This window comes from Lontra canadensis, unplaced genomic scaffold (genome assembly GCF_010015895.1).
Source record: "Lontra canadensis isolate GAN:19392208 unplaced genomic scaffold, GSC_riverotter_1.0 scaffold9, whole genome shotgun sequence".
Taxonomy (NCBI): Eukaryota; Metazoa; Chordata; class Mammalia; order Carnivora; family Mustelidae; genus Lontra; species Lontra canadensis.
In genome coordinates this window covers 30,465,737-30,489,865 of record NW_022631003.1, presented here as the reverse complement: position 1 = coordinate 30,489,865, position 24,129 = coordinate 30,465,737, and the positions used below count along the sequence as shown (strand labels likewise).

The 24,129-nt window shown below is 39.1% G+C and overlaps 2 protein-coding genes across 3 annotated transcripts in view; both read left to right on the top strand.

Moving 5' to 3' along the window:
* The first annotated feature begins 6 nt into the window (after nt 1-6).
* Nucleotides 7-2,917, top strand: REP15 (RAB15 effector protein). Its single transcript, XM_032855195.1, has one exon. It carries the CDS (start codon nt 1,729-1,731, stop codon nt 2,437-2,439), a length of 711 nt encoding a protein of 236 aa, XP_032711086.1. The 5' UTR covers nt 7-1,728; the 3' UTR covers nt 2,440-2,917.
* Nucleotides 2,918-8,404: 5,487 nt separating this feature from the next.
* The window catches only part of MRPS35 (mitochondrial ribosomal protein S35), a 44,499-nt gene continuing 28,774 nt past the window's right edge, over nt 8,405-24,129 (top strand). The window contains exons 1-4 of one of the 2 annotated variants that reach the window (XM_032855191.1): nt 8,405-8,560; nt 12,485-12,531; nt 14,025-14,192; nt 16,954-17,014. In XM_032855191.1, coding sequence (XP_032711082.1) covers nt 8,449-8,560; nt 12,485-12,531; nt 14,025-14,192; nt 16,954-17,014 — 388 coding nt within the window. In that variant the 5' untranslated portion in view covers nt 8,405-8,448. The other variant, XM_032855192.1, reaches the window with a different exon arrangement.

Here is a 24,129-nt window from a genome sequence, read left to right as displayed (position 1 = left end):
CTGTTGAAGAGTTAAAAAAAAGTTTCAGCCTTCATCTTGGATCCTTTAGCCTCAAAAGGAAGAACACCAGGGACATTTGAATACTGTTAACTCAAATGCACTCAGAAGTTCCCCCCCAAATTTGTAGAAATTTCTGAAGAAACCAGACCAAAACAAAAACTTTCACAGCATTAAGCTGCTTATTTTCCTTCTTGCTGAGTATCTCATGACATCAAAATACTAACAATCTACCTACTGTTATTAATTGTATATTTCTCAGGCTATCAGTGGATGGGATTTTGTTAAGCTGAATATGCATCTGAACATTTCACTCAGAGTTCAGTAATGCTGAGGCTGCACAATGAGTTTTAGAATGGCTATATTGTGATGAGAAAATGTAATTCATGTTTTTAGCACAGGGCCCAGATGACATTTATTTCTAAAGGAAATAGCTGTGGCAAAAACTTACTGTGTTTATCATTTTTTTTAGGGGTAGTTGAAAAAATATCCTATTTTTTATTCACTACTACATCACTTCCTACGATAGCCAACATGGTAAAGACACGTTGTCACAAATTGGTGTGGGGAGAGGCAGTTCAGTATGTGCTCGTGGATTTGCTTATAAATTCTATTTGAATATCAGTGGTGTGATCTTGCAAGTTCTTAGCAGGTTACCAAGCTTTTCAACAAGGGCCTGTAATACCAAATTACTGTTTATTCGTGACTAAAATGATCTGATGCTAATAATAATCCTTTACTCTCTACTATTCATTGTCTGGTAACTGTATTGGACTCTTACATATTAGTATTTTTTTTAACGTGAACATATGTCACCATTTGAAAAACAATTTCTTATTCAAACCTGGTTAAAAAAAAATGTGCCAGAAGACTGTTAGAGATGCCAAATATTCTTTATTCAGGGCAGTGTAACATAACTGATGATACATGATAAAGTTAAGGTTTTTTTTTGATGAGATATATTTTATTTACAAAACATTGTGCACTGCTGGTTTTACCATATGAAAAGAAATAAAGTCAGTTGATAATTGTCTCCTGTTTTTATGCTCTGTGACTTTATTTTCCTTTGTGCAGAATACCCAGTAGGCTTTATTTCTGACCTATTAGAACAGTGACACAGATGCTTTATCTTTGCAAACTCCCATAAGTTTCATGGGGGAGGGTTATAGCATATATTGACAGGTGGAAATTTGAGGGCTCTGAGGAATTTCTGTACAAAAGGAAATAGGCAGCTGGACTGGGTGGGGCGTAAGGAATCCTAGCAGAGGGGTTACTAGAAAAGCAAAGGAAAATGACTCGCCATCAAAATTGAAGAAGTTCGTTTTAGAAGGAGATGTATGTTTCTTTAAAGAACTAAATACTGTCTTTAAGTAAAATTTGAAAAGCAGAAACCTATCCTGGAAGAGACTGCCCAGTATTAGAAGTAGAGTGAACATCGCTAGAGAAGAACAGATGTTTTGGTGAGAGTTAATCATCTCTAACTTAATAAACCAGTAGGAATGTGTGAATACAACACACCTCGTTGGCAAACAGAGACTGGGCATGTTTGTTGAGCTGTGTGTCTGTGTCCTCAGCTACGCCACGTCAATGCTGAGTCGGAAAACTGGGACTGCATTACCAGACATGACTTCACTGTAAAACACTGTAAAACTTCTACTCTGAAGAAGTCATTCCGCATGAGCTTCATACGTTCAATCTCTGGAAGCAGTATTGATCAGGTGCAGAGGAAATATGGGGCAAAACTCATCGCAACAGTTGCCTCCGAAGGACAGCAAAGAGGTTTCCAGCGTCTGTGAGGTTGTCAGCGAGGCTATAGTCCATGCAGCTCGGAAAGTGAGGGAGTATCTTGGATTCGAAGAGCCTCTGAGCAATCTGTGCCCAGCTTCCAACACTCTGAACGAGATCTTCTTAATCCACTTCATCACTTTCTGCCAAGACAAGGGAGTGGACGAATGGCTTACCACCACCAAGATGACCAAGCACCAAGCTGTACTATTCGGGGCAGACTGGATTTGGACCTTCTGGGGAGCCGACAAACAGATCAGGCTTCAGCTGGCAGTGCAAACTCTGCAGATGTCTTCCCTCCCTCCTGTGGCATCTCAGCCCTGTGACATGTCCCCTGCAGAATCCAGGGCAGAGGGGTCTTCCAGGAAGAGAAGTCGATTTGATAAGCTGGAAGAATTCTGTCACTTGATAGGAGATGATTGTCTGGGCCTGTTTATCATCTTTGGGGTGCCAGGTAAGCCCAAAGATATCAGAGGAGTGGTCCTGGACAGTGTCAAAAGTGAGACCGTGCAAGGCCAGCTGCCAGGACGGAAGGCCGTGGCACAGTTTGTCCTGGAAACGGAAGAGTGTGTCTCCATCAGAAAGCTGCTGGGGAACTGTCTGAGTAAGAAAGATGGGCTGAGAGAGGTGGGCAAGGTTTATATTAGCATCCTCTGAACTGGATGTGGGCAAAGAGACTGTAAGGCAAAAAGGAAAAAGTATTTTAGCGAGCTCATCCACATGCATCATCCCACATGGGATTTTTTTTTTTTTTCCTACCCACCCTCCATTGCAAGAAAATAATCACCTGGGCCAAAGCATATAATGTCATGACAACAGAGAGGGAAAAACCCTGCTCATATTGCAGGGAAAATTAATTTATTCAATAATAAAAATGAAAGGAGAGAATAAAGTCAGCCTTGAAGTTTGATTTGCTAAGAAAAAGTCTTTGTTTGATTGTTTAATAGTCTAGAACTGTAAAGTGTAAAATTTATTTTTACTGCTTGGGTGGAAGGTGGCAGAGTGGGGGAGAAGCTGGTCCATGAGACTACGGAATGGGTTTAATTACATTGACAACACCAGTTTCGATTCAGGACTCCTACTAAACAAAACCTCATTCCCCTCTCTTCCTATAAGCTCTGCCCTTGATCCCATCTCCTCCCTACCTGCTTTCTCTGTGCACAGAGACTCTTGGTAGGATTTACTTTGGGACTTGCTTGGAGTGTCCACTTTCCCTATGCGTTAAACACAGTGACCCCTGAGGTGCCTGGGTGGCTCAGATGATTAAGAATCAGCCATCAGCTCAGGTCATGATCTCAGGGTCCTGGAATTGAGACCCACATCAGGCTCCCCGCTTCTGCCTCTCCTTCTACTACTCTGTCTGCTTGTGCTCTCTCACCCGCTCTGTCAAATAAAATATTTAAAATAAATAAACACAGTGATCCCTATAGCAATGCCTCGTAGTGATGATTAACATGTATCCACTTATAAAAAGCATCTTTGCTTAAAAGCCTGGGTGGAATTGTAATAGTACTATAAGGGAGGAAAGCTAAGTGAAGCAAAAAGTGCTTAAGAATGTAAATTAAAGATTCATTCACATGATTGGTAAATGCCTAGTTTTATGTCAGGTGCTGTCCTACACCCTTCCAATCCAGTAGTAAGAAGAACAAAGTCCCTACTCTTGGTGATTTCTCTTTTAATGATGGAAGACTGACAATTGACAAATATATGATTATATAAAATGCATCTTAAAAATATATCTGGTGTTATGTGAAAATAAAGCACGGATAAAGGGATAGAGAGTGAAGGAGGTACTACTTTATATGGGATTTAGGTTAAGGAAGACCTCTGAGAAGGGATAATTGACCAGAGATTTGAATGAAAAGGGAGAGCATTAGTACAGATAGATCTGGGAAAGAATGTTCTAGGCTTAGAGTGCTGCAAAGGCAAAGAGCCTGAAATGGGAGCAGAGTCAATGTGTGTAAAGCAAAGCAGAGGCGGCCTGTGTGAATGGAGTCCAGGGAGCCTGGGAGAGAGTGATAGGAGTCGAAATTGAAGTACCCAGCAAATAAAACAAGCAAATCACACTTGTGAGGACCCAATTTTATTGTGAGTGATAAAGGGACAGACAGACATGCCTTGATCAGACTTACACTTTAAAAAAAATCTCACTTGGGCGCCTGGGTGGCTCAGTTGGTTAAGCCACTGCCTTTGGCTCAGATCATGATCCTGGAGTCCCCGGGTGGAGTCCCGCATTGGGCTCCCAGCTCTGCAGGGAGTCTGCTTCTCCCTCTGACCTATTCCCCTCTCATGCTCTCTCTCACTCTCTCTCAGATAAATAAAATCTTAAAAAAAAAAAAAACCCAAAAACACCTCACTTGATTACTGGGTGGTGACTAGGTTGTAAGGAGGAAAGAGTGAAATCAGAACCCATGGGAGCAGCTGGGAAGCTGTTACAAGAGTTGAAGGTAAAGCATACAGTGTTTGCTGATGATTGGATGTAGGGATGAAATCTACCACAATTAATGCTGTATTTCCAAACACCTTAAATATTAAGGATGCAAGGGAAGAAATAAAGGCACACACTTTGAATGAGCCTGGAAGATACCCTGACACCCAATTAATGTTTCCTTGGCATATGGGGACGGTATATGTATATCTGTAGCAATGTTGTGTCGAGGAAACTATCAAGAAGGTGGTTAGGGTAGTAAAAACAACATTCAGTTTGAAATCAGATGTGGGTTTGAGTTGAATTATCTTAAGAGCAGAGTCTGGCAACTTAACTCTTCGTTTTCTTATCTGTAAATGGGGATGAGTTCAATTAATTCGAAGGAGATGATGCTTGTGATAACTTTTTTTTCCCCCAAGATTTTATTCATTTATTTGACAGAGAGAGATCACAAGTAGACAGGCAGGCAGAGAGAGGGAGAAGCAGACTCCCGGCAGAGTGGGGAGCCTGACGTGGAACTTGATCCCAGGACCCTGAGATCATGACCTGAGCCGAAGGCAGAGGCTTAACCCATTGAGCCACCCAGGCGCCCCAGTGATAACATTTTTCCATACTAAATTATAAGCTAACAATAATTTTGAGAACTCTAGTACAAATTGTAAATATTCATGTTCTAAACAACTGGAAGATATAAATCAGAGTTACCATGTCTTCTTTTTTTTGTGTGAAAATAAAAATGTGAAGCTTTTGCTGATTTAAAAAATACTGTACTTTTAAAAAATCTGCATTCTGCTGTAAAAAAGTATGGAAATACAGGAAGTTAAGCCTTCGGGAGTCTCACCCTCTCTCCATACCCACTCTCTCCAGTTTGCTGGAGAGTTAACATTAAGAATATTGCTTAATTAGCAATTCTGCTTAATTAAGAATTTGCTTAATTAAGAAATTTGCATAATTAAGAATTAAGAATTTTGCTATTAACTAAGAAGACGTTTTGAAGAAGTTTTAACTAAAAGTAGCTCTCTGACAGAAAGTCACTGGATTAATCTGGGTTTTAGATATAATAAAACCCCATTATAAAAATCCTTAATATTTAAAATTATTCCACACAGCACTGGCTACATAATTTGCGGTGCCATAATTTGGTAAGAAAGCTGAACAAAAAGTGTTTATCGTAAGTGAGCAACTGCGCTTTTAAGAATTCTTCCAACTGAAAAATTATGTAATTCTTAGTGACTCCTAGGTACATGTGTTACTGTTTACACTGACTGAAACATATTATTGCCTGCTGACAGGATTGCAAATGAGTTCTTTTAATTCAGGATGAACCTTATTGTACTTGATGTCTGGGAAAACAGTATTTTTCCAGCTCCTCTAACTCAGGTCATGTCTGTTCACTAATGTCTTAGGGAGATAGTAAGACAAAAAGAAAACACAGGAAGGCAGGGTGAGGACATGAGTCTCAACTTCCTGCTCAGAAACTGAGAGATCCCTGAATATAAAATAATTCTGTAAAGATTCATACTTCTTTTGTCCCAAATTTGTATGGTATAGGTCTTGTAATTCACTGTACTAGAACATACAAACTGGAGAGAGCAAAAATCACAGCTCTGTTGACCATGAGCTTAATTCAAATGACCACCATTTATTTATTTATTTATTTATTTATTTATTTATTTTAAGATTTTATTTATTTAAGAAAGAGAGAGATCACAAGTAGGCAGAGAGGCAGGCAGAGAGAGAGAGAAGCAGGCTCCCTGCTGAGCAGAGAGCCGGATGTGGGACTCAATCCCAGGACCCTGGGATCATGACCTGAGCCAAAGGCAGAGGCTTAACCCACTGAGCCACCCAGGCGCCCCATGACCACCATTTATATTCTGCCTTCTGCAACATACCTACTTAATCACAACAGCCCTGAGGAAGATCTTACGGTTCCATTTTCCATGAAACTGAAGCTCAAGAGATGTTAGGCAGATATTCCCCAGAACACAAAAAAACAGAGCCTGGATTCAAACCCCATACCCATCTGACCAAAAGGCTGTACTTTTAATCTTAAAAACGGAGGAGAGGGTAGCTCACCATGTGAAGACAGAAACAGGGATTGGAGCCATGTATCTACGAGCTACTGCAAACCATCAGAAGTGTGGAGAGAGGCATAAACAGATTCTCAGAACTTCCAGAAGCAACTGTTAATCTTAAAACCGTCAATTATTTTACCAGCAAAAATGGGTTTACTAGGGATTAGCAGAGACTTGCAGTTCAGGACATGAATGCTACAGCAAAACCATTGGCAAGTATGGAGAACATAGCAGACGATTGCTTTGTTATAAAGAAGGGAGTTGGGAGGGGCTGTTATGGATGAAAAGTCCTAGGGAGTAAACTGGGAGTTTGAGGCATGCTGCCTTTTCGTTAGCTGAATCGTGACAGTCTCTTACCGACTGGGCTGTTGGTGGGGTAGGAGAACAACTGTCTTCTCCTGCTGGGTTAGTAAACTGGTATCCACTGGCAAGACTTGCAAGGTACTCTCTGTTCCTGGTGGGGTCTGTACTTGCTGGCTAGTGGTAGGATGTGAGAGCTCCCTCATCTGGCCTCTAGACTTCATTTTAAATGATATTTCCTTTTATTAGTTTTAACAGATATTTCCTTTTATTAATTTTCCCTGCTAACACCTGGGGGTTTTTCGCATCTAGAACTGGTGAGAGAATAAATGTTACTTTAAGTCACTCAATTTGTGGTACTTTCCTAGGGCAGCCCTAGGAAACTAGTACATTTAACACACTGTACTTCTGCTTTGGAACAATTATGGGATGGTAAAAGGCCAGAAAAGATGAGAATGGTGATTATCACAAATACTTGTCCCTATCTGCCAATTACCCTTCCCCACGCCCCAACAATAATGATTGATGTCCATAGCACACAGAATGCTTGCACACACACTACTCTGGGACACCTGCAGCCCCCTGCTCTACTTGGTATGCTTACCAAGAGTCGGTCATGTTGGTTCCCAGTTATTCCTGTTACTGTAATTTTGTACTTTGGTTAAATATTGTAGTACCTATTAAAAACAATAGAGAATAATTTTATTAATGGTTGTACATTAATCCATCCTAGGGTTGTCAAAATAGGTTTCAATCCAAGATGCCTTGAGGCAGGAAGACCTTGAACTCACCTCCTTTACAGACACACAAATCTACAACTTTTTATTGAAATAGAGGAGGGTAGAAAAAAAAAATCTTATTTTAAAAATGACCATTATTGGGGCGCCTGGGTGGATCAGTCATTAAGTGTCTGTCTTTCTCTCAGATCATGATCCCAGGGTTTTGGGATTGAGCCTCCAGCCCGGCATGCGGCTCCCTGCTCAGCGGGGAGCCTGCTTCTCCTGCTCCCCCTGCTCATGCTCCCTTGCTCATGCTCCCTCGTGTGCTCTGTCAAATAAACTTTTTAGAAAAATCTTAAAAAAAAAGAAAGACCATTATTTTTGAGGTCCTGATGAGGTCTTTTTGTAATTCTAACCTGATCTACAAAGGAACTAACGAAATCATTAATGACAGTCACAGCCTATGCACACAGGGCGCTCACTGTAGGCTAACAGTTCACCCAGAGCTTTCGCTATATTTACTTGATTAGGATCAACCCAGCCAAGAAAAAATGAAGTCAAGTTTTAAACAGAAGTAGTTTGGCTAGAGGCCATCCTTTTAACTACTCTCAGATACTGTCTCGCTCTTAGAGTATATCACTTGCACCAGCTCAAGACTTCTTTAAACCGAGAAAGTGTGGAAAGGCAGCAATGGCAAAGAAGCAGGGCCCTAATGTAAACTTCCAGACTCTTGTGTCATCTGAAATCCCAGCCAGATCACATTTGCCCTCTGTAAACCACATTTTTCCCCATCCCTTACGGTCCTCTTTGGACTCACTGCTTCTTTTTTTTTTAAATCTATTTATTTATCTATTTATCTATCTATCTATCTATCTATTTATTTATCTCTCTCTCTCTTTATTTATTTACTTATCAATTAAACATTTTGTTATCTTTTTGTTTTCTTTTATTAGTTTTTCCTGTTTTGGGGCTATCTTCCTACATATTTGACTCCAAGCGGGCAGCCTTTGCACGCCCGCCTATTTCCTGTTTCTCCACCATAGGGGCGGGGCAAGGCGGGGCGAACCTGCGCAGTAGCGGCCTCAAGAGCCGCCCCTTGACTCCCGACTGCGTTTGTCCCATCCGGCTTGCCGTCCTCGCGACCATGGCGGCTGCCGCGCTCTCCGCGTGGCTGACCCTGCAGCCGGGGACCAGGACCCTGCGTGCTTTCTGTACCTCCGTGTCTCCGGCCACCCGCTCCGCGATACCAAGCCCGCGTGAGTGTCTGTCGCATCCCCTCCGGGCTTTGCGGGAGGTGAGAGGGCGGAACACCGAATCCATGCTAGCCGCCGCGGTGGCGGAGTCCGCACCGCCTAGGGGAAGCCGGTACGTCCTTTGCTCCCGGTAGCAAAGCCGCAGGTGTGGGTCTCCTTTCTGTACCCCTGTCATCGGAATTTTAGTCGCCGATTTCTGCTTCTGGATGGGCTGGACGTTGCGAGCTTTCTGCCCCTAGCCCCTTACAGTGACCCGCGCTTTCTGGTCCTCCCTTTGCGCGGCCACTGGCACAGGGTCACGCTAGTTACTGGTGCCGGGTGATGTTTGTTGGGCAGTGTTGAACCATGGGTTTTCTCGAACGTTAAGAGAAGCATACAGCTCTCGTGGGACAAATTGCAGCTCTGAATTCCAGCCCTAGCTAGGCCACCAAATGGGATGACCTTCATTCCACAGACATCATTGAGATGACCTTCATTCAGGACACTTGTTCTTACTTGGAAGAATCTGTGGAAAAGACAGATCTGTTAACGGAGTCACACTATATGCAGTGTGAGGCGCTGTAATGGAAGAGTGAATAGAGTAACGGGCATTGAGGAAGAGCCCTCGGGAGGGAGTCGGGGAAAGCTATGTCAAAGAGGGGCCGTGTCCAGTAATTTACCAGGTGCTGTCCAAGCTACCTTCTATACAATCGCTAATCTTTGTATTACCAAGAGTTCAGTCTAGGCCACCATCTCTCACTTCTACAGTAGTTTCTTTACGGGCCCCTGTTTCTGCTCATGCTCTCCTACCTTGAATTATCACAACTAGAGTGAAGTATTCACACTTGATCTTAGCCAAAAGGCTGAGAAGCGATAGAGTGAAGTATACAAAAAGCGAATCTTACCTTGCCACTCCCTTGTTCAAAATCTGTGAATGATTTCTCATTGCTTTAAGATAGGATAGATTCCTTACCTTGTCAGAGTGGCCCTTTATTGTCTTAATGATTGTGTCTTGTAAGTTTTTTATTCATTCTGTAAATACTTAACTCCTACTGTGTGCTGGGTAGTGTTCTAGATAATGGGATATAGCAAGGTCTCTCACCTTATGAAGTTTATATTGTTTTGGGTAAGTCAGACTAAAAACAATGTCAGTACAGTGTCAAGTGGTGATTAGGGCTTTGAAGGAAAATAAGGCAGAGTACTGAAAATGATAGATGGGAGGAGTACTGGCTATAGGGTAGATAAAATTTGGGTAGTCAGGAAAGACCACCTTGAGGAAGTGACATTTGAGCAGAGCCCATGGTATATACCATGCCAAGCTCCGAAGGGAATAGCATTGTTGACATAGGGATCTGCAAGGGCAAAGGCCAGGAATTGAGAACAAGCTTAGAGGTGTGATCAAGGAACAGAAAGAAAGTCAATGAGGTAAATGAACATAGGTAAGTGATAGTCTTAAGATGTCAGAAAGAGGGTGCCTGGGTGGCTCAGTGGGTTGAGCCTCTCCCTTCAGCTTGGCTCATGATCCCAGGGTCCTGGGATCAAGTCCTGCATTGGGCTCTCTGCTTGGCAGGCAGCCTGCTTCCTCCTCTCTCTCTCTGCCTACTTGTGATCTCTGTCTGTCAAATAAATAAATAAAATCTTAAAAAAAAAAAAAAAAGATGTCAGAAAGATAAGTAATGATCTGATGTAATGATCTGCACGGCTTCTAGGATTTTATTATAAGTTTGGGATTATACTGGAGGGTTTTGAACATGGAAGTGATATAATTATTTATTTCAGGAGAGGAGGAGCAGAGGGAGAAGGACAAGCCGACTGCTGAGTGTGGAGCCTGACGCAGGGATTGATCCCATGACCTTGAGATCATGACCTGAGCCAAAATCGAGAGTCAGATGCTTAACCAGCTGAGCCACGCAGGCGCCCCTGATTTATACTTTTAGAAGATCACTGACCCCTGGGGCACCTGGGTGGCTCAGTCAGTTAAGCATCTGCCTTCTTTGGCTTGTGTCATGATCCTGGGGTCCTGGGATCAAGCCCCGCATCAGGCTCCCTGTTTGGTGGGGAGCCTACTTCTCCCTCTGCCCACTGCTCCCCCTGCTTGGCCGTTCTCTCTCTCTCTCTCTCTGTGTCAGGTAAATAAATAAAATATTTTTAAAAAATCACTGTGTGAAGAACCAACTTTAGTGGGCTAAAAGTGGACCAGCTAGGAGGACTTACTGATGGATTTGATATGGGGCATAAGAATAAGTCTCGGGAATCAGGTTAGATTCTTATCCTGAGTAAGCGGATTATTGGCAGTATCATTTACAGGGATCAGGAAGTCTGGAAGAAGAAAATCAAGAGCTCTCTTAATGATGTATTGTAGTTGAGGTGCTTATTAAATATTTCCAACTTCTTTTCTTAATGTCTTTTCTGTTCTAGTCTTAAATTTCAGCTATCTTGAACTATTTCAATTGATTTTACATTTCCTTTTCTGTGTAGAAACTTTCTCACTTGCCTGTTCCCAGCGCTACCTCTTGCTTATCCTTAAGGTTTAGGCTTAAAATCCAGCTTTTCAGGGCAATTCTCTCCAATTAACTGACTTAAGTTTTGTCCCCTGCTATATGTTGCCATTAATAGTATGACTATTTATTGAAATCACTTGTTAAATATCTTATTTGACAGACTACATTCTGTGAAAGCAAGGTCTGTGTTTCTTTTGCTCATTGCTGCCTTCTCTGTTTCTGGTATACAGTATCACTCAAATGGTTGAGTGAATAAATGAATTACTATCAAGGGATGAATAAAAATTTGTCAGATAAAGAAATGAGATGGGGAGGCAGAAGGGGACAGGAGCCAGACAGGTGGAAGGGATGCACATTCCAGGCAGAGGGGCCAGTAAGTTTGGAGAAAGTCCAAAGGCTCTGGTACTAGAAGTTTAGTTTAGCTGTGGACCTTGTGAAGGGAGATGAAGCTAGAGATAGAAGTGGTTCAGAGTGTGGAGAGTCCTATATGCAATCCTATTGTCACCCTAACTCTTTTCTCGGCTCTAAATGACCTCTAAGGATAATAATAGTCCTTACAGTTATTGTGAAAAATAAGATTAAGTGAGATAATGAAAAGCATGTAGCACAGTGTCTGGCATGTGAAAGTGCTGAATAATTACAGCACTGTATGCTGTAATGAAGCAGAACATTTAGAGAGACATAAGGTAATATTTTGAAAGGTATATACTATATGTAAATAATTTACTGCCTTCTGTAGTTATATGATTTATTAGGAATGGCCATGATTTTTGTTATTACTGGTATTACTGTAACATTGGCAGTTCTAATATGCAATACAGAAGGAAAAACAAAGGGTTTTTTTTTTTTTGGTGGAACCAAATAATGCCAAATATGAGCAAGTATATTTATAGTTAAAACATTTCCATTCAAATATCTTTAAAGATGTAAAAGGTCTTGTTTCTAACTAGATATTTTAAGTTGGGAAAGTGAGTTTGATTATGAACCTTAACATTTATTGAAAATATTTCTTTAGGTGATTAATTCACTATATCATCAGTCACAATACATTTTATATTTAAATAACTGGACTTTGGGGCACCTGGGTGGCTCAGGGGGTTACGCCTCTGCCTTCGGTTCAGGTCATGATCTCAGGGTCCTGGGATCGAGCCCTGCATCGGGCTCTCTGCTCAGCAGGGAGCCTGCTTCCTCCTCTCTCTCTGCCTGCCTCTCTGCCTACTTGTGATCTCTGTCAAATAAATAAATAAAATCTTAAAAAAAAAATAACTGGACATTTCTTAACTATTTCTGACTTTTCATTAAGATGATTTAGTCCCAGCGCTTACAGAAGATGGATTATTGTTTCATTTTCATGAATACCTGAAATAATCTCAGAGTTTTGGGATCATGGTCAGTGTTGAACAACTGCACATAATCAGTTCTCTGCAACTACTGTGTTGTCTTTTAGGTACAGCAGACAGAAGACCCAGATATGAAAGACCACTGAGAAGAAAGGTAAACAACTAATGTACGCTACTGTATATCATCTTCATGATCTCTGAAGTTCTGAAGTGAGGCACATGTTGATGATCAGGCAGAAGAATGCTGCCCGAGAAGGCTTCACAAGGGGATGCATACTTGGTGACTGCCAGAGCCTTGGCTCTAGTCTTTGACTGGTTTTTGTCAGTACCCCAAGAAATGGATCATCTTTGAGAAATAGACTCACATATTCCTGGGAAATAGGGATATAAACTAGAATATAGAATTATTTTTGATGGTGCTTTTAATAATTATGAAGCCTGGGATGTGTGTATTAATCTCACCAGTTTGGTCTTACCCTGTAGGCATAGTTATTTTCACAGGAATATTACCTTCTTCCAAGGCGTACACTACCCTAGTTTTGGTATTGCATTGTTGGGCATTGCCAGATTTTGCTTCTTTAAACCCTACTTTTATATGCCGGCCATCCCCTTCTAATGAATACAGTTTTTAAAAAAATACGTGTATGTTAATGTGATTGACTAAACTGTCACATAGCTATTCTCTGAAACTAGGAGACGTATAATCTCTCATTATATATGTATTCAGTTAGTTTAACCTACTTACTTATTTCCAAGTTCGTATTATTTTTTTCTTATTTCCTCTATTTCTCAGTTTTCAGTGTCTTCTCCTGTACTGACTTCCATCAATAAAGTTCTGAAAACTATAAACAGTCACCACCTTACACTGGTTCAGCTTATAATTTTTCAACTTATGGTGGTGAGAAAGCAGTACACATTCAGTAGAAACTGTACTAGGAATTTTGAATTTTGATCATTTCCTAGGCTAGCATTATGCGGTATGAGCTTGCGCGATGCTGGGCAGTGGCAGTTAGGCACAACCACAGAGTCATGAAGATAAATAACCAATATACTTAACAACCAGTCTGTACCATATAACCATTCTTTTTTTTTTTTTTTGTAACCTTCAGTACAGTATTCAATAAATTATATGACATATTCAGCACTTTATTATAAAATAGGCTTTGTTTTAGAAGATTTTGCCCAAATGTAAGCTAATGTAAGTGTTCTGAGCACATTTAAGTTAGGCTAGGCTAAGGTATGCTGTTTGGTAGGTTAGGTGTATTAAAAGCGTTTTTAACTTACGGTGTTTTCAACTTAAACACTGAGTGTTCAATAAACCCATTGTAAGTTGAGGAAGATCTGTATTTCAAAATACATTGTTACTCTTCAACAAGATGTAAAAAATTTGCTAACAGTCTAAATCCACAGAAATTTTTAGTGAAGGAAGTGTGCTATTAAAGGAGTCCCTTACCAGAAGCATTGCAGAAACAGTGCAAAAATATTAGGTAGATTTGGTGTTTTTCATTTGAATAGCAGCAGCTTTATAAGAGGTCAGATTTTACATCAGTTGCAATTCTGCTTGTGTTTCCTTTTTTGTAGCTTTTTTGCTTTAAAATTAAAGATCATATTCATATTTAACATACTAAACCATTTTATGTTCTATAGGCACTACCTCCTAGGACAGAGAAAATGACTGTTGACCAAGATTGGCCTAGTGTTTATCCTGTTGCAGCACCATTTAAACCTTCTGCTGTACCTCTTCCCATTCGAATGGGCTATCCAGTAAAAAGGGGGGTGCCCATGGCAAAGGAGGGAAATCTAGAACTATTAAAGGTAAGATAAATTGCTGATTCATTGGCTAAGACTTATTTCTAAATAAATGCTGGTCCTCTTCCCACTCCTACCCTGCCTTGTACTTGAGGGTTCAATATGTAGCAGCAGGTATTGTATTTTAGTTTAAACTTTTTTTCAGGTAATAATGGATGATATATTCTGATTGTCCATAGTAGAGAAGACTCAAAGAGTCCTGAGCATTTAAGAATATAACCAGTTGGCGGGACGCCTGGGTGGCTCAGTTGGTTGAGGGACTACCTTCGGCTGGGGTCATGATTCCAGCGTCCTGGGATTGAGTCCCACATTGGGCTCCTTGCTCAGCGGGGAGCCTGCTTCTCCCTCTGCCACTCTGTCTGCCTGTGCACTCTCTCTCTCTCTCTCTCTCTGACAAATAAACAAAATCTTAAAAAAAAAAAAAAAAGAATATAACCAGTTGGTCCCATGGCTTCCTTTCTGGCTTTTTCTTTTCTATTGTATTTTTTCTACCTATATCTTTTGAGTGGAACTCAGAAAAATGAAATAACCTAATTTGAGATTGAGAATTGTGACTGAAATTTACTTTTTTTTTTTTTTTTGTAAGATTTGATTTATTTATTTGAGAGAGAGAGGGAGAGGAACCATGCACACAAGAGAACACCAACGGGGGGAGAGGCAGAGGGTACAGGGCTTGATCCTAAGACCCTGGGATCACGGGGATCATGACCTGAGCCGAACGCAGGCACCTAAACAACTGAGCCACCGAGCTGCCCCTGAAATCTACTTTTAAAGATTTTTATTTATTTTTGACACAGAGAGAGAGAGCACAAGTAGGCAGAGAGGCAGGCAGAGACAGAGGGGGAAGCAGGCTCTCCGCCGAGCAGAGAGCCCCCGATGCAGGGCTTGATCCCAGGACCCTGAGATCATGACCTGAGCCGACGGCAGCGGCTTAACCCACTGAGCCACCCAGGCACCCTTGAAATCTACTTTTAAAAAAGAGATTCTAAAACTTTCTGCCCAGAAAAGTAGAATATCATTTAATATTTTTATAGTCATTCAACTTCTTTATTTTGTGAAGCAGAATATGTCATATTAAATGCTTCAGTTGGTAGCATCTATAATGATTTATGAACTATAAGCTTTTTTTAAAAGATTTTATTTATTTTTGCGAGAGAGAGAGAGTGAACACGTGGGAGCATGAGCAGGGGGAGGGGAGGAGCAGAAGGAAAAGAAGACTCCCCACTGAGCAGGGAGTCCAATGCAGGGCTCAATCCCAGGATGACCTGAGCCGAACACACACACTTAACTAACTGAGCCACCCAGGTGCCATGAACTATAAGCTTTTTAAAGAAAATATGAATATGTTTTGCCTGAGAAGGCATATCTTAGATGGTTCATGTTATATACAGTAAAATTATCATAAACTGTGTTTTCCACTATATGAGAATCTTTTTCTTCTTTTTTTATTGGAAGTGTAGTTAACACACAATTTTACATTAGTTTCAGGTATACAACATAGTGGTTTCACAAGTTTGTGTGCTATACGGTGCTCACTATAAATGTAGCTACCATCTGTCACCATACAGCACTATTACAATATCATTGACTATATTTTCTGCTCTACCTTTTGTCCCTATGATTTACTTACTCCATAACTGGAAGCCTTTATCTCCCACTCCCCTTCACCCATTTCTCCCATCCCTCCATGTCCCTTCCCCTCTAGCAATCAGCCACCAGTTTGTTCTCTGAATTTATGGGTCTGTTTCTGCTTTTTGTTTATTTTGTTTTTAGATTCCACATATAAGTGAAATCATGGTATTTGTCTTTTTCTGACTTACTTCACTTAGCATATGTATGCTACTTTTATATGCTACTTTTATATACATAGCATATATATATGTTCAGTATTGAAAAACCGAAAAACAAAAAAAAATTGCTGAAAGATGATGGTTAAAAAATGAGATGGTAACATGGAAAAGGAGTTGACCGCTGCTAGAGAGGGGTAAATGAAATTTGGAAATCTGAATGTTTCAAGGGATAAAAGAAAACAAACATTGAAGAAACTTATCATTTCTTTAAATGAAAGAAGGGAACTTAGTTTAGGGGTGTCTGGGTGGGACAGTGGTTGAGTGTCTGACTCCTGGTTTTGGGTGAGGTCATGATTTCAAGGTCGTGAAATCGAGCCCCACATTGGGCTCCACACTCAATGCAGAGTCTGCTTGAGATTCTCTCTCCCTCTCCCTCTGCCCCTCCCAGCTGTGTGCACACATGTGCACATTCTCTCTGTCTCAAATAAGTAAATCTTTAAAAAGCAGTTTCTAGAACAGTATGAATCCATTTATGTAAAGTCGTATACATGTATCTATTTTTTAAAGAAATGTCTAGAAGGATGTTAACCAAAATGTTAAGACTGTAGAACCTTGAATAAGTTTTATTTCTTTTTGTATTCCAGGGAAATTAGGATGATTAAACAATAATCTGTGTCCTTGAGTGCTTTTAGTTTTATAACTAAAATATGTGTACCTGTAGATTTTTGGCAGGAAGAGTACTATAAAAGCAGCATTTTTTTTCCCACAATGGTCATTGTAAGATACATCATGAATCTATATTTCACAGAATTCATTTATTCAATTCATAACACATGTGACATAGAATTAATATTGTAAAAACTAGATTTTATTTATTACAAGGTTTGTTGTGCTTAGGATTTAGTTTTATGAAAAATTGTTTTTTTTATGTTTTTGAGGTAGTAGGCGAATTTATCCTTTAAATTTCTCTATTTTAGATCCCCAATTTTCTGCATTTAACTCCTGTAGCAATTAAAAAGCACTGTGAAGCTCTTAAAGGTAAGTGACTGTTTCAGTATATGAACTTCACAATACCATTGAACATAAGAATTTCATTTCTAATGATAAAGGGGTCAGTTCATCAAGAAAATATAACATTTGTTTATGCACCTAAATTTATGCATCTTAGTTTATGCACCTAAGATAGGAATACCTAAGTATATAAAGCACATATTAACAGAAGTGAAGGGAGAAACAGATGGTAGTACAGCAATAGGAGACTTCAATATACCATTTCCAACAATAGATGGATCAGTCAGAAAATCAGTAAGGAAACACTGGATATAAACTATATGTTAGACTGGATGGGTTTAGCAGATGTTTACTGAACGTTACATCCAAAAGAAGCAGAATACAGATTCTTCTCAAGCACATATGAAACATTCTCCAGAACAGATCATATGTTAGGCCAAAAGACAGGTCTTAACAAATTTTAAAATACTGAAGTCGTATCAGGCACCCTTTCTGATCACAGTGGTATAAAACTAGAACTCTGTTACTAGAAAAAACCAGAAAATTCACAGATATATGGGGATTGAACAACATGTCCCCTAAACAACCATTGGTTCAAGGAAAAAATCAAAAGAAAAGTTTAAAAAAATCTTGAAATAAATACAAATGGAAGCAACGTACCAAAACTTACGGGGTACAACAAAATAGTTCTAAGAGGGGAGTTGATAGCATACCTTAAGAAAAAAAATGATCTCAAATAAACATCTCAGTGTACACCTCAAGGAACTAGAAAAAGAAGAATTAAGCTCAAAGTTAGTAGAAGGAAGGAAATAACAAAGATTAGAGTGGAAGTGCAGACTAAAAACGTAAGAGAAAAGATGAACGAAATTAAAACCTGGTTTTTTGGTGAGATAAACAATGTATACAAACCTTTAACTAGGCACATTAGGAAAAAAGAGAGGACTCAAAACTGTAAATGAAAGAGGAGACATTACAGTTGATTCCTCAGAAATATAAAGGATCATAAGGGACTACTATGAGCAATTATATGCCAACTAATTTGACAACCTAGACGACATGGATAAACTTCTAGAAATATGCAGCCTACCAGGTTCAAGGGTTCAATGAAGAAATGGGAAATCTGGGGTGCCTGGGTGGCTCAGTTGGTTAAGCATCTGCCTTCCACTCAGGTCATGATCCCGGAGTCCTAGGATCAAGTCCTCTGTCGGGCTCCTGGCTCAGCAGGGAGACTGCTTCGCGCTCTCGCCCTCACTCTGCTCTTGTGCTCTCTCACTCTTTCTCAAATAAATAAAGGAAATCTTTAAAAAAAAAAAAAAATCTTAAAAATCTTTAATCTTAAAAAAAAAAAAAGGCTATTAATCAATAATCAAGAACCTCCCAACAACAAAGAAATCCAAGCTCAGATAGCTTAATAGGCAAATTCTAATCATTTAAAGAGATAGGACCAATATTTCTCAAATTCTTCCAAAAAAGAGGTGCCAAGGTGGCTCAGTCAGTTAGGTATCTGCCTTCCACTCTGATCATGATCCTGGGATCCTGGGGTCAAGCTCTGCATTGGGCTCCCTGCTCAGTGGGGAGTCTGCTTATTCCTCTCCCTCTGTTTCTCTTCCTCCCCCACTCGTGCTCTCTCTCTCTCAAATCAACAAATAAAATCTTGTTTAAAAAATAATTCTTCCCAAAAAAGAACAGGAGGGAGCACTTCCAAACTCATTTTATGATGACAGCATTACCTTGATGACCAAAACCAGACAAGGGTACTACAAGAAAAGTATTACAGCCCAAATTCCTTGATTAACATTGATACAAAAATCTTCAACAAAATATTACTTAATCAAATTCAACAGTACATTAAAAGGATCATGTCAGATCAAATGGGATTTATTTCAGGGATGCAAGGATGGTCCAACATAAAAATCAGTCAGAGTGATGTATCACATTAACAAAACAAAATTAGAAGAAAACATAGGCAGTTAGCTCCTTGACGTGAGTTTTGGCATTGATTTTTGGATTTGATACCAATAGCAAAGGCAACAAAAGCAAAAATTAACAGGTGGGACTATACCAAACTACAAAGCTATAGCACAGCAAAGAAAACCATTGACAAAAGGAAAGGGCAATCTACAGAATGGGAGAAAATATTTGCAAACCTCGGGTCAGAGGTTAATATCCAAAATATATAAAGAATTCATACAACTCAATAACAAAAAATCCCAGACAATTCAATTTAAAAATAAATAGAGGATCGGAAGAATTAATATTGTTAAAGTGTTCATACTACCCAAACAAAGTATAGATTGAATATAATCCCTATCAAATACCAACAGCATTTTTCACAGAACTAGAAGGAAGCATCCTAAAATTTGTATGGACCCACAAACGTCCCTGAATAACCAAAACAGTTTTGAGAAAGACCAAAGCTGAAGATCTCACAGTCTCAGATTTCAAGATATACTATAAGCTATAGTAATCAAAACAGTATGGTATCAGGACAAAAATAGACACATCGATCAATGGAACAGGATAGAGAGCCCAGAAGTAAGCCCATGCTTATATGGTCAATTCAGCTATGACAAAGGAGGCAAGAATATGCAATGGGGAAAAGACAGTCTCTAATAAATGATGCTGGGAAAATGGGACAGCTGTATGCAAAAGAAAGAAACTGGACCACTGGCTTAAGTCACACACAAAAATAAACTCAGAATGGATTAAAGTCATAAATGTGGACCTGAAATCATAAAACTGCTTAAAGAAAACATAGGCATTTCTTCGACATTGATCTTAGCACTATTTTTCTTGATATGTCTCCTTGGGAAGGGAAATAAAAGCAAAAATAAACTTGAGACCACTAGAATAAAAAGCTTTTGCACAATGAAGGAAACCATCAACAAAATGAAAAGGCAACCTACTGAATGGGAGAAGGTATTTACAAGTGATATATCTAATAAGGGGTATATAAAATATATAAAGAACTTAACACAACTCAACACCAAAATATCCCAAATAATTTGATAAAAAAATGCGCAGAGGACCTGAATAGATATCTTTCCAAGGAAGACATACAGATCATCAGTGGACAAGTGAAAAGATGCTCAGTATAACTAATTGTGGAAAGACGAGTGCAAATTGAAACCACAAGGAGCTGTTACCTCTCGCCTGCTAGAAATAGTTATCACCCAGAAGGCAAGGGATACCAAATGTTGGTGAAGATGTGGAAAAAAGGGAAACCCTATTGTACTGATGGATAGGGATGTAAATTGATATAGCCAGTATGGAATGTAGTAGGGAGGTTTCTTAAAAAATTAGAACTCCCATGTGATCCAGCAATCACACTTCTGGATATATATATATATATTCAAAAGAAAAGGAAACATGGTATTGAAGAGATATCTGTACTCTTCTGTTCACTGCAGCATTATTTACCACAACCAAAAAATGGAAACAACCTAAGTGGGGAGCTCCTGGGTAGCTCAGTCATTAAGCGTCTGCCTTCAGCTCAGGTTATGGTCTTAGGGTCCTGGGATTGAGCACTGCATTGGGCTCCCTGCTCAGTGGGAAGCCTGCTTCTCCCTCCCCCACTTCCTCTGCTTGTGTTCCCTCTCTCACTGTCTCTCTTTCTGTCAAATAAATAAATTAAAATCTTAAAAAAAAAAAAAAAAAGGTGTATATGTGTTTGATATTATTTAGTTATGAATAACTAAATCTGTGACATCCTGCCATCTGTGACAACACAGATGGGCCTTGAGGGCATTGTACTAAATGAAATAAGACAGAGAAAGACAATTGGATTATTATTTCACTTATATGTGAAATTTAAAAAGGCTGAACTCAGAATAGTAGGGGCTGGGTGGGGGAGGGAGATGTTGGTCAAAGAATACAAACTTCCAGTTTTATGATAAGTTCTGGGAATCTAACATACAGAATAGTGATTATAGTTATTAATACTATGTTCTCCAACTGGAATTTGCTAAGAGAGCAGATCATAAATATTCTTAACACAAAAAGAAATGGTAATTACGTGACACTGTGTTAGTGTTGTGATTGTAATCATGTTGCAACATATATATAAGTGCATCTAGTCAATATATCGTGTACCTTAAACTTACACAATGTTTTATGTCAACTGTATCTCAATAAAAATGGAAGAACAAAACCTCATTTTTAATGTATTAAATTGCCTTATATTCATTGCTAGTTTCTCCTTTTTTTAGAAAAATTTTCAAGTTTTCAGTGAATTGTTAAGTTGTCAGATCTGCAAGTTCCTTTTTTTTTTTTTTTTTCAGACTACTCTGCAAGTGGCTATGAATAATAAATAGAACCAGAAATTGTAGTCCTTGTTCAGGTAGGCTAGGGACTTAATTGTTGCATTATAGATAGCACATACATAAAGTGATGGAAGAAAATATTGCTAGTGTTGCCAATAGATAGAAATCAGTTTAATCCAAACTGAAGATAATGTAGAAAGATGCCAAGACAATAGTTAGTAGAGTCAGTAACGGGATACTTTGCAAAGAGTTATCTTGAAGAAATTGTTTAAAATAAGAACTTCACAGTGATACATAGATGTGGTAACATCAAGTAGCAGAAAAACTGATGATGAAAAGCAGTAGTCTTATTTCTCCTTTCCCCTCAGCCCCTCATTTTAGAAGTGTTCTCTTTTAGTCATTGTTTATAGGTCTGATAATTACTTGCTGAGAGTATATTTGCTTATTTTTCCACATAGTCCTTTTATTTATTTATTTATTTGACAGAGAGAGAGAGAGATCCTAGGTAGGCAAAGAGGCAGGCAGAGAGAGAGGAGAAAGCAGGCTCCCCGCCGAGCAGAGAGCCCGACGTGGGGCTCGATCCCAGGACCCTGAGATCATGACCCGAGCCAAAGGCAGAGGCTTAACCCACTGAGCCACCCAGGTGCCCCACATAGTCTCTTTCTATATAGTATTTATTATATATTCTTTCTCTATATATTTTATATATGTATAGTTATGTTAGTATATATTTTTTGTTATACATATGTAAAATGGAAGTAATCACCAGACCATGATTATATTTCCAATTCTAAATTTATTGAATTTGAACAATATTTATTGATTCCTAGATATAAACAGAGAGAGCATGCAGAGGGGAGGGAGAGAGGAGGAGGGAAAGAGAATCTGAAGCAGAGGGGCACCTGGGTGGCTCAGTAGGTTAAAGCCTCTGCCTTCGGCTCAGGTCATGATCTCAGGGTCCTGGAATCGAGCCCCACATCAGGCTCTCTGCTCAGCAGGGAGCCTGCTTCCTCCTCTCTCTCTCTGCCTGCTTCTCTGCCTACTTGTGATCGCTGTCTGTCAAATACATAAATTAAAAAAAAAATCTTTAAAAAATAAAAAAAGAATCTGAAGCAGACTCCTTGCTGAGTACAGAGCCTCACGGGACTCAGTCTCATGACTCTGAGATCATGACCTGAGCCAAAACCAAGAGTCGGCTTAACTGACTGCCCCACCCAGATACCCCTCACTCACTTACTCTTTTTCCTTCCCACATGCGCGGAGGTAAAGGCAAAGAATTTTTTTTTTTCATAGTTTTATGCATGTTTTCATATGTATACATAGACTCAATTTCTCATCTAATTTGCATTGGACTACATACAGAAGGACATTGGAATTGTTTTAGGTTCACAGCTGTTAGCGATTGGTTGTGTAGTTTAATTCAAGAGTTAGTACCTTTGAATGAATTCTTCATGCTAATTAAAAAGGAGATATATAAATGCTCAGTACACTTGTTAAGGCTTTTCAGAAAAGAAAATGAACTGTAAAAACTCTTCACAGGCAGCCTGATAATGCTGGAAGGAGAAATAGTATAGTGATCATGATTATGATAAAATTTGAGCTTTTGGAAGGGCCTTTTATTGAGAAATGTAAGGAAGAAATAAGTCTTAAAAAGTAGGAAGAATGACTTTACTCTTACATGAGGGAAGAACAGTCTCTCCTATCTTTCATGTATGTGGTCTTTTTGGGATAGTAGAATGCATTTCTATCCTTTTAGTATGTATCTGTTTTCATTGGTGCCTAGTGATAGACTGTCGCTGATCATTATTCCAGATTTGTTTCTTGTTTGCCACAAACCATGTAGCACTTTTTGATCCTTTGTGAAGCCAGTTAAGGAATGTACTACACTGTGATAAATCTCTTTTTTTTTTCCTTTTTAAATATTAATTTGGAATGTGCATTTATAATCTAGAAATGGGTTTTTAAATGAGGTGCTTCTAAAATACTTCATAATTCTTAAATGAATGGTTTTCATATAGCACATTCAGAAGAGTAGCATTATATTTTAAGTGTTTAAGTGTTTAATCTTTCTTTGATTTTGTCTTTACACTTTTGCCAGCTTCTAGATTTAGCTTGTATCTTCCAAATAACTCAAAAGCTTTTAAAATATTTCTTCTCAATTTTCTTTTAAAGTAGGTCAGTTCAGATTTTATATCTAACTTGCAAGTGGAAAATCTGAAGCACAGGAAAGTTAGGTAATTTACCCAAACTTTAATAATCAGTGGTAGAAGTTAAGTAAAAACCAGGGTCTTCCGAAGTCTAGTCTATTGCTCTACCTATCAGATGAATACGGGTCTATTATGTACTTTCCAGTTGGCTGTATTTTTTAGACATATAATCCGGTAATTTAAAAGTTGTAATTATCATCTGGTTATTGAAATGACTTATTCAAAGTTATAAAAAATAAAAGACTCAGTACAAACCCAAGAACTCATAAAATTCTCCAAACTAGTCTCTTATAAAGTGCTTGGCAGTGTGGCATCTTATAGTGCAGGATATTGGAATTATTCCATGATGGGAATAAAATTTAACTTCAGTAATCATGCTCTTTTCATTTTATTTTAATGTCAGAATTGCGGAGCTACTTCTTTCCCCTCAAGTGTGTGAGTATTACTCTCTTAAGCAGGGTGTTCAGGGAATGGTGTGAGCTATACTTAATTTGTTACCATATATTTAGTTATAGATCTTGGAGTCTTTGTGGCATTTTGCTGACTGGTATTAAAGCCTATAAAGGGAGCTAAATATAGTACCTACTATAAGAAAATTGTTAACTATAGGAAATGTTATTGACAAAGTACCTTTCACTGTCCCTTAAATCATCACGTGGAAGAGTTCCCACAT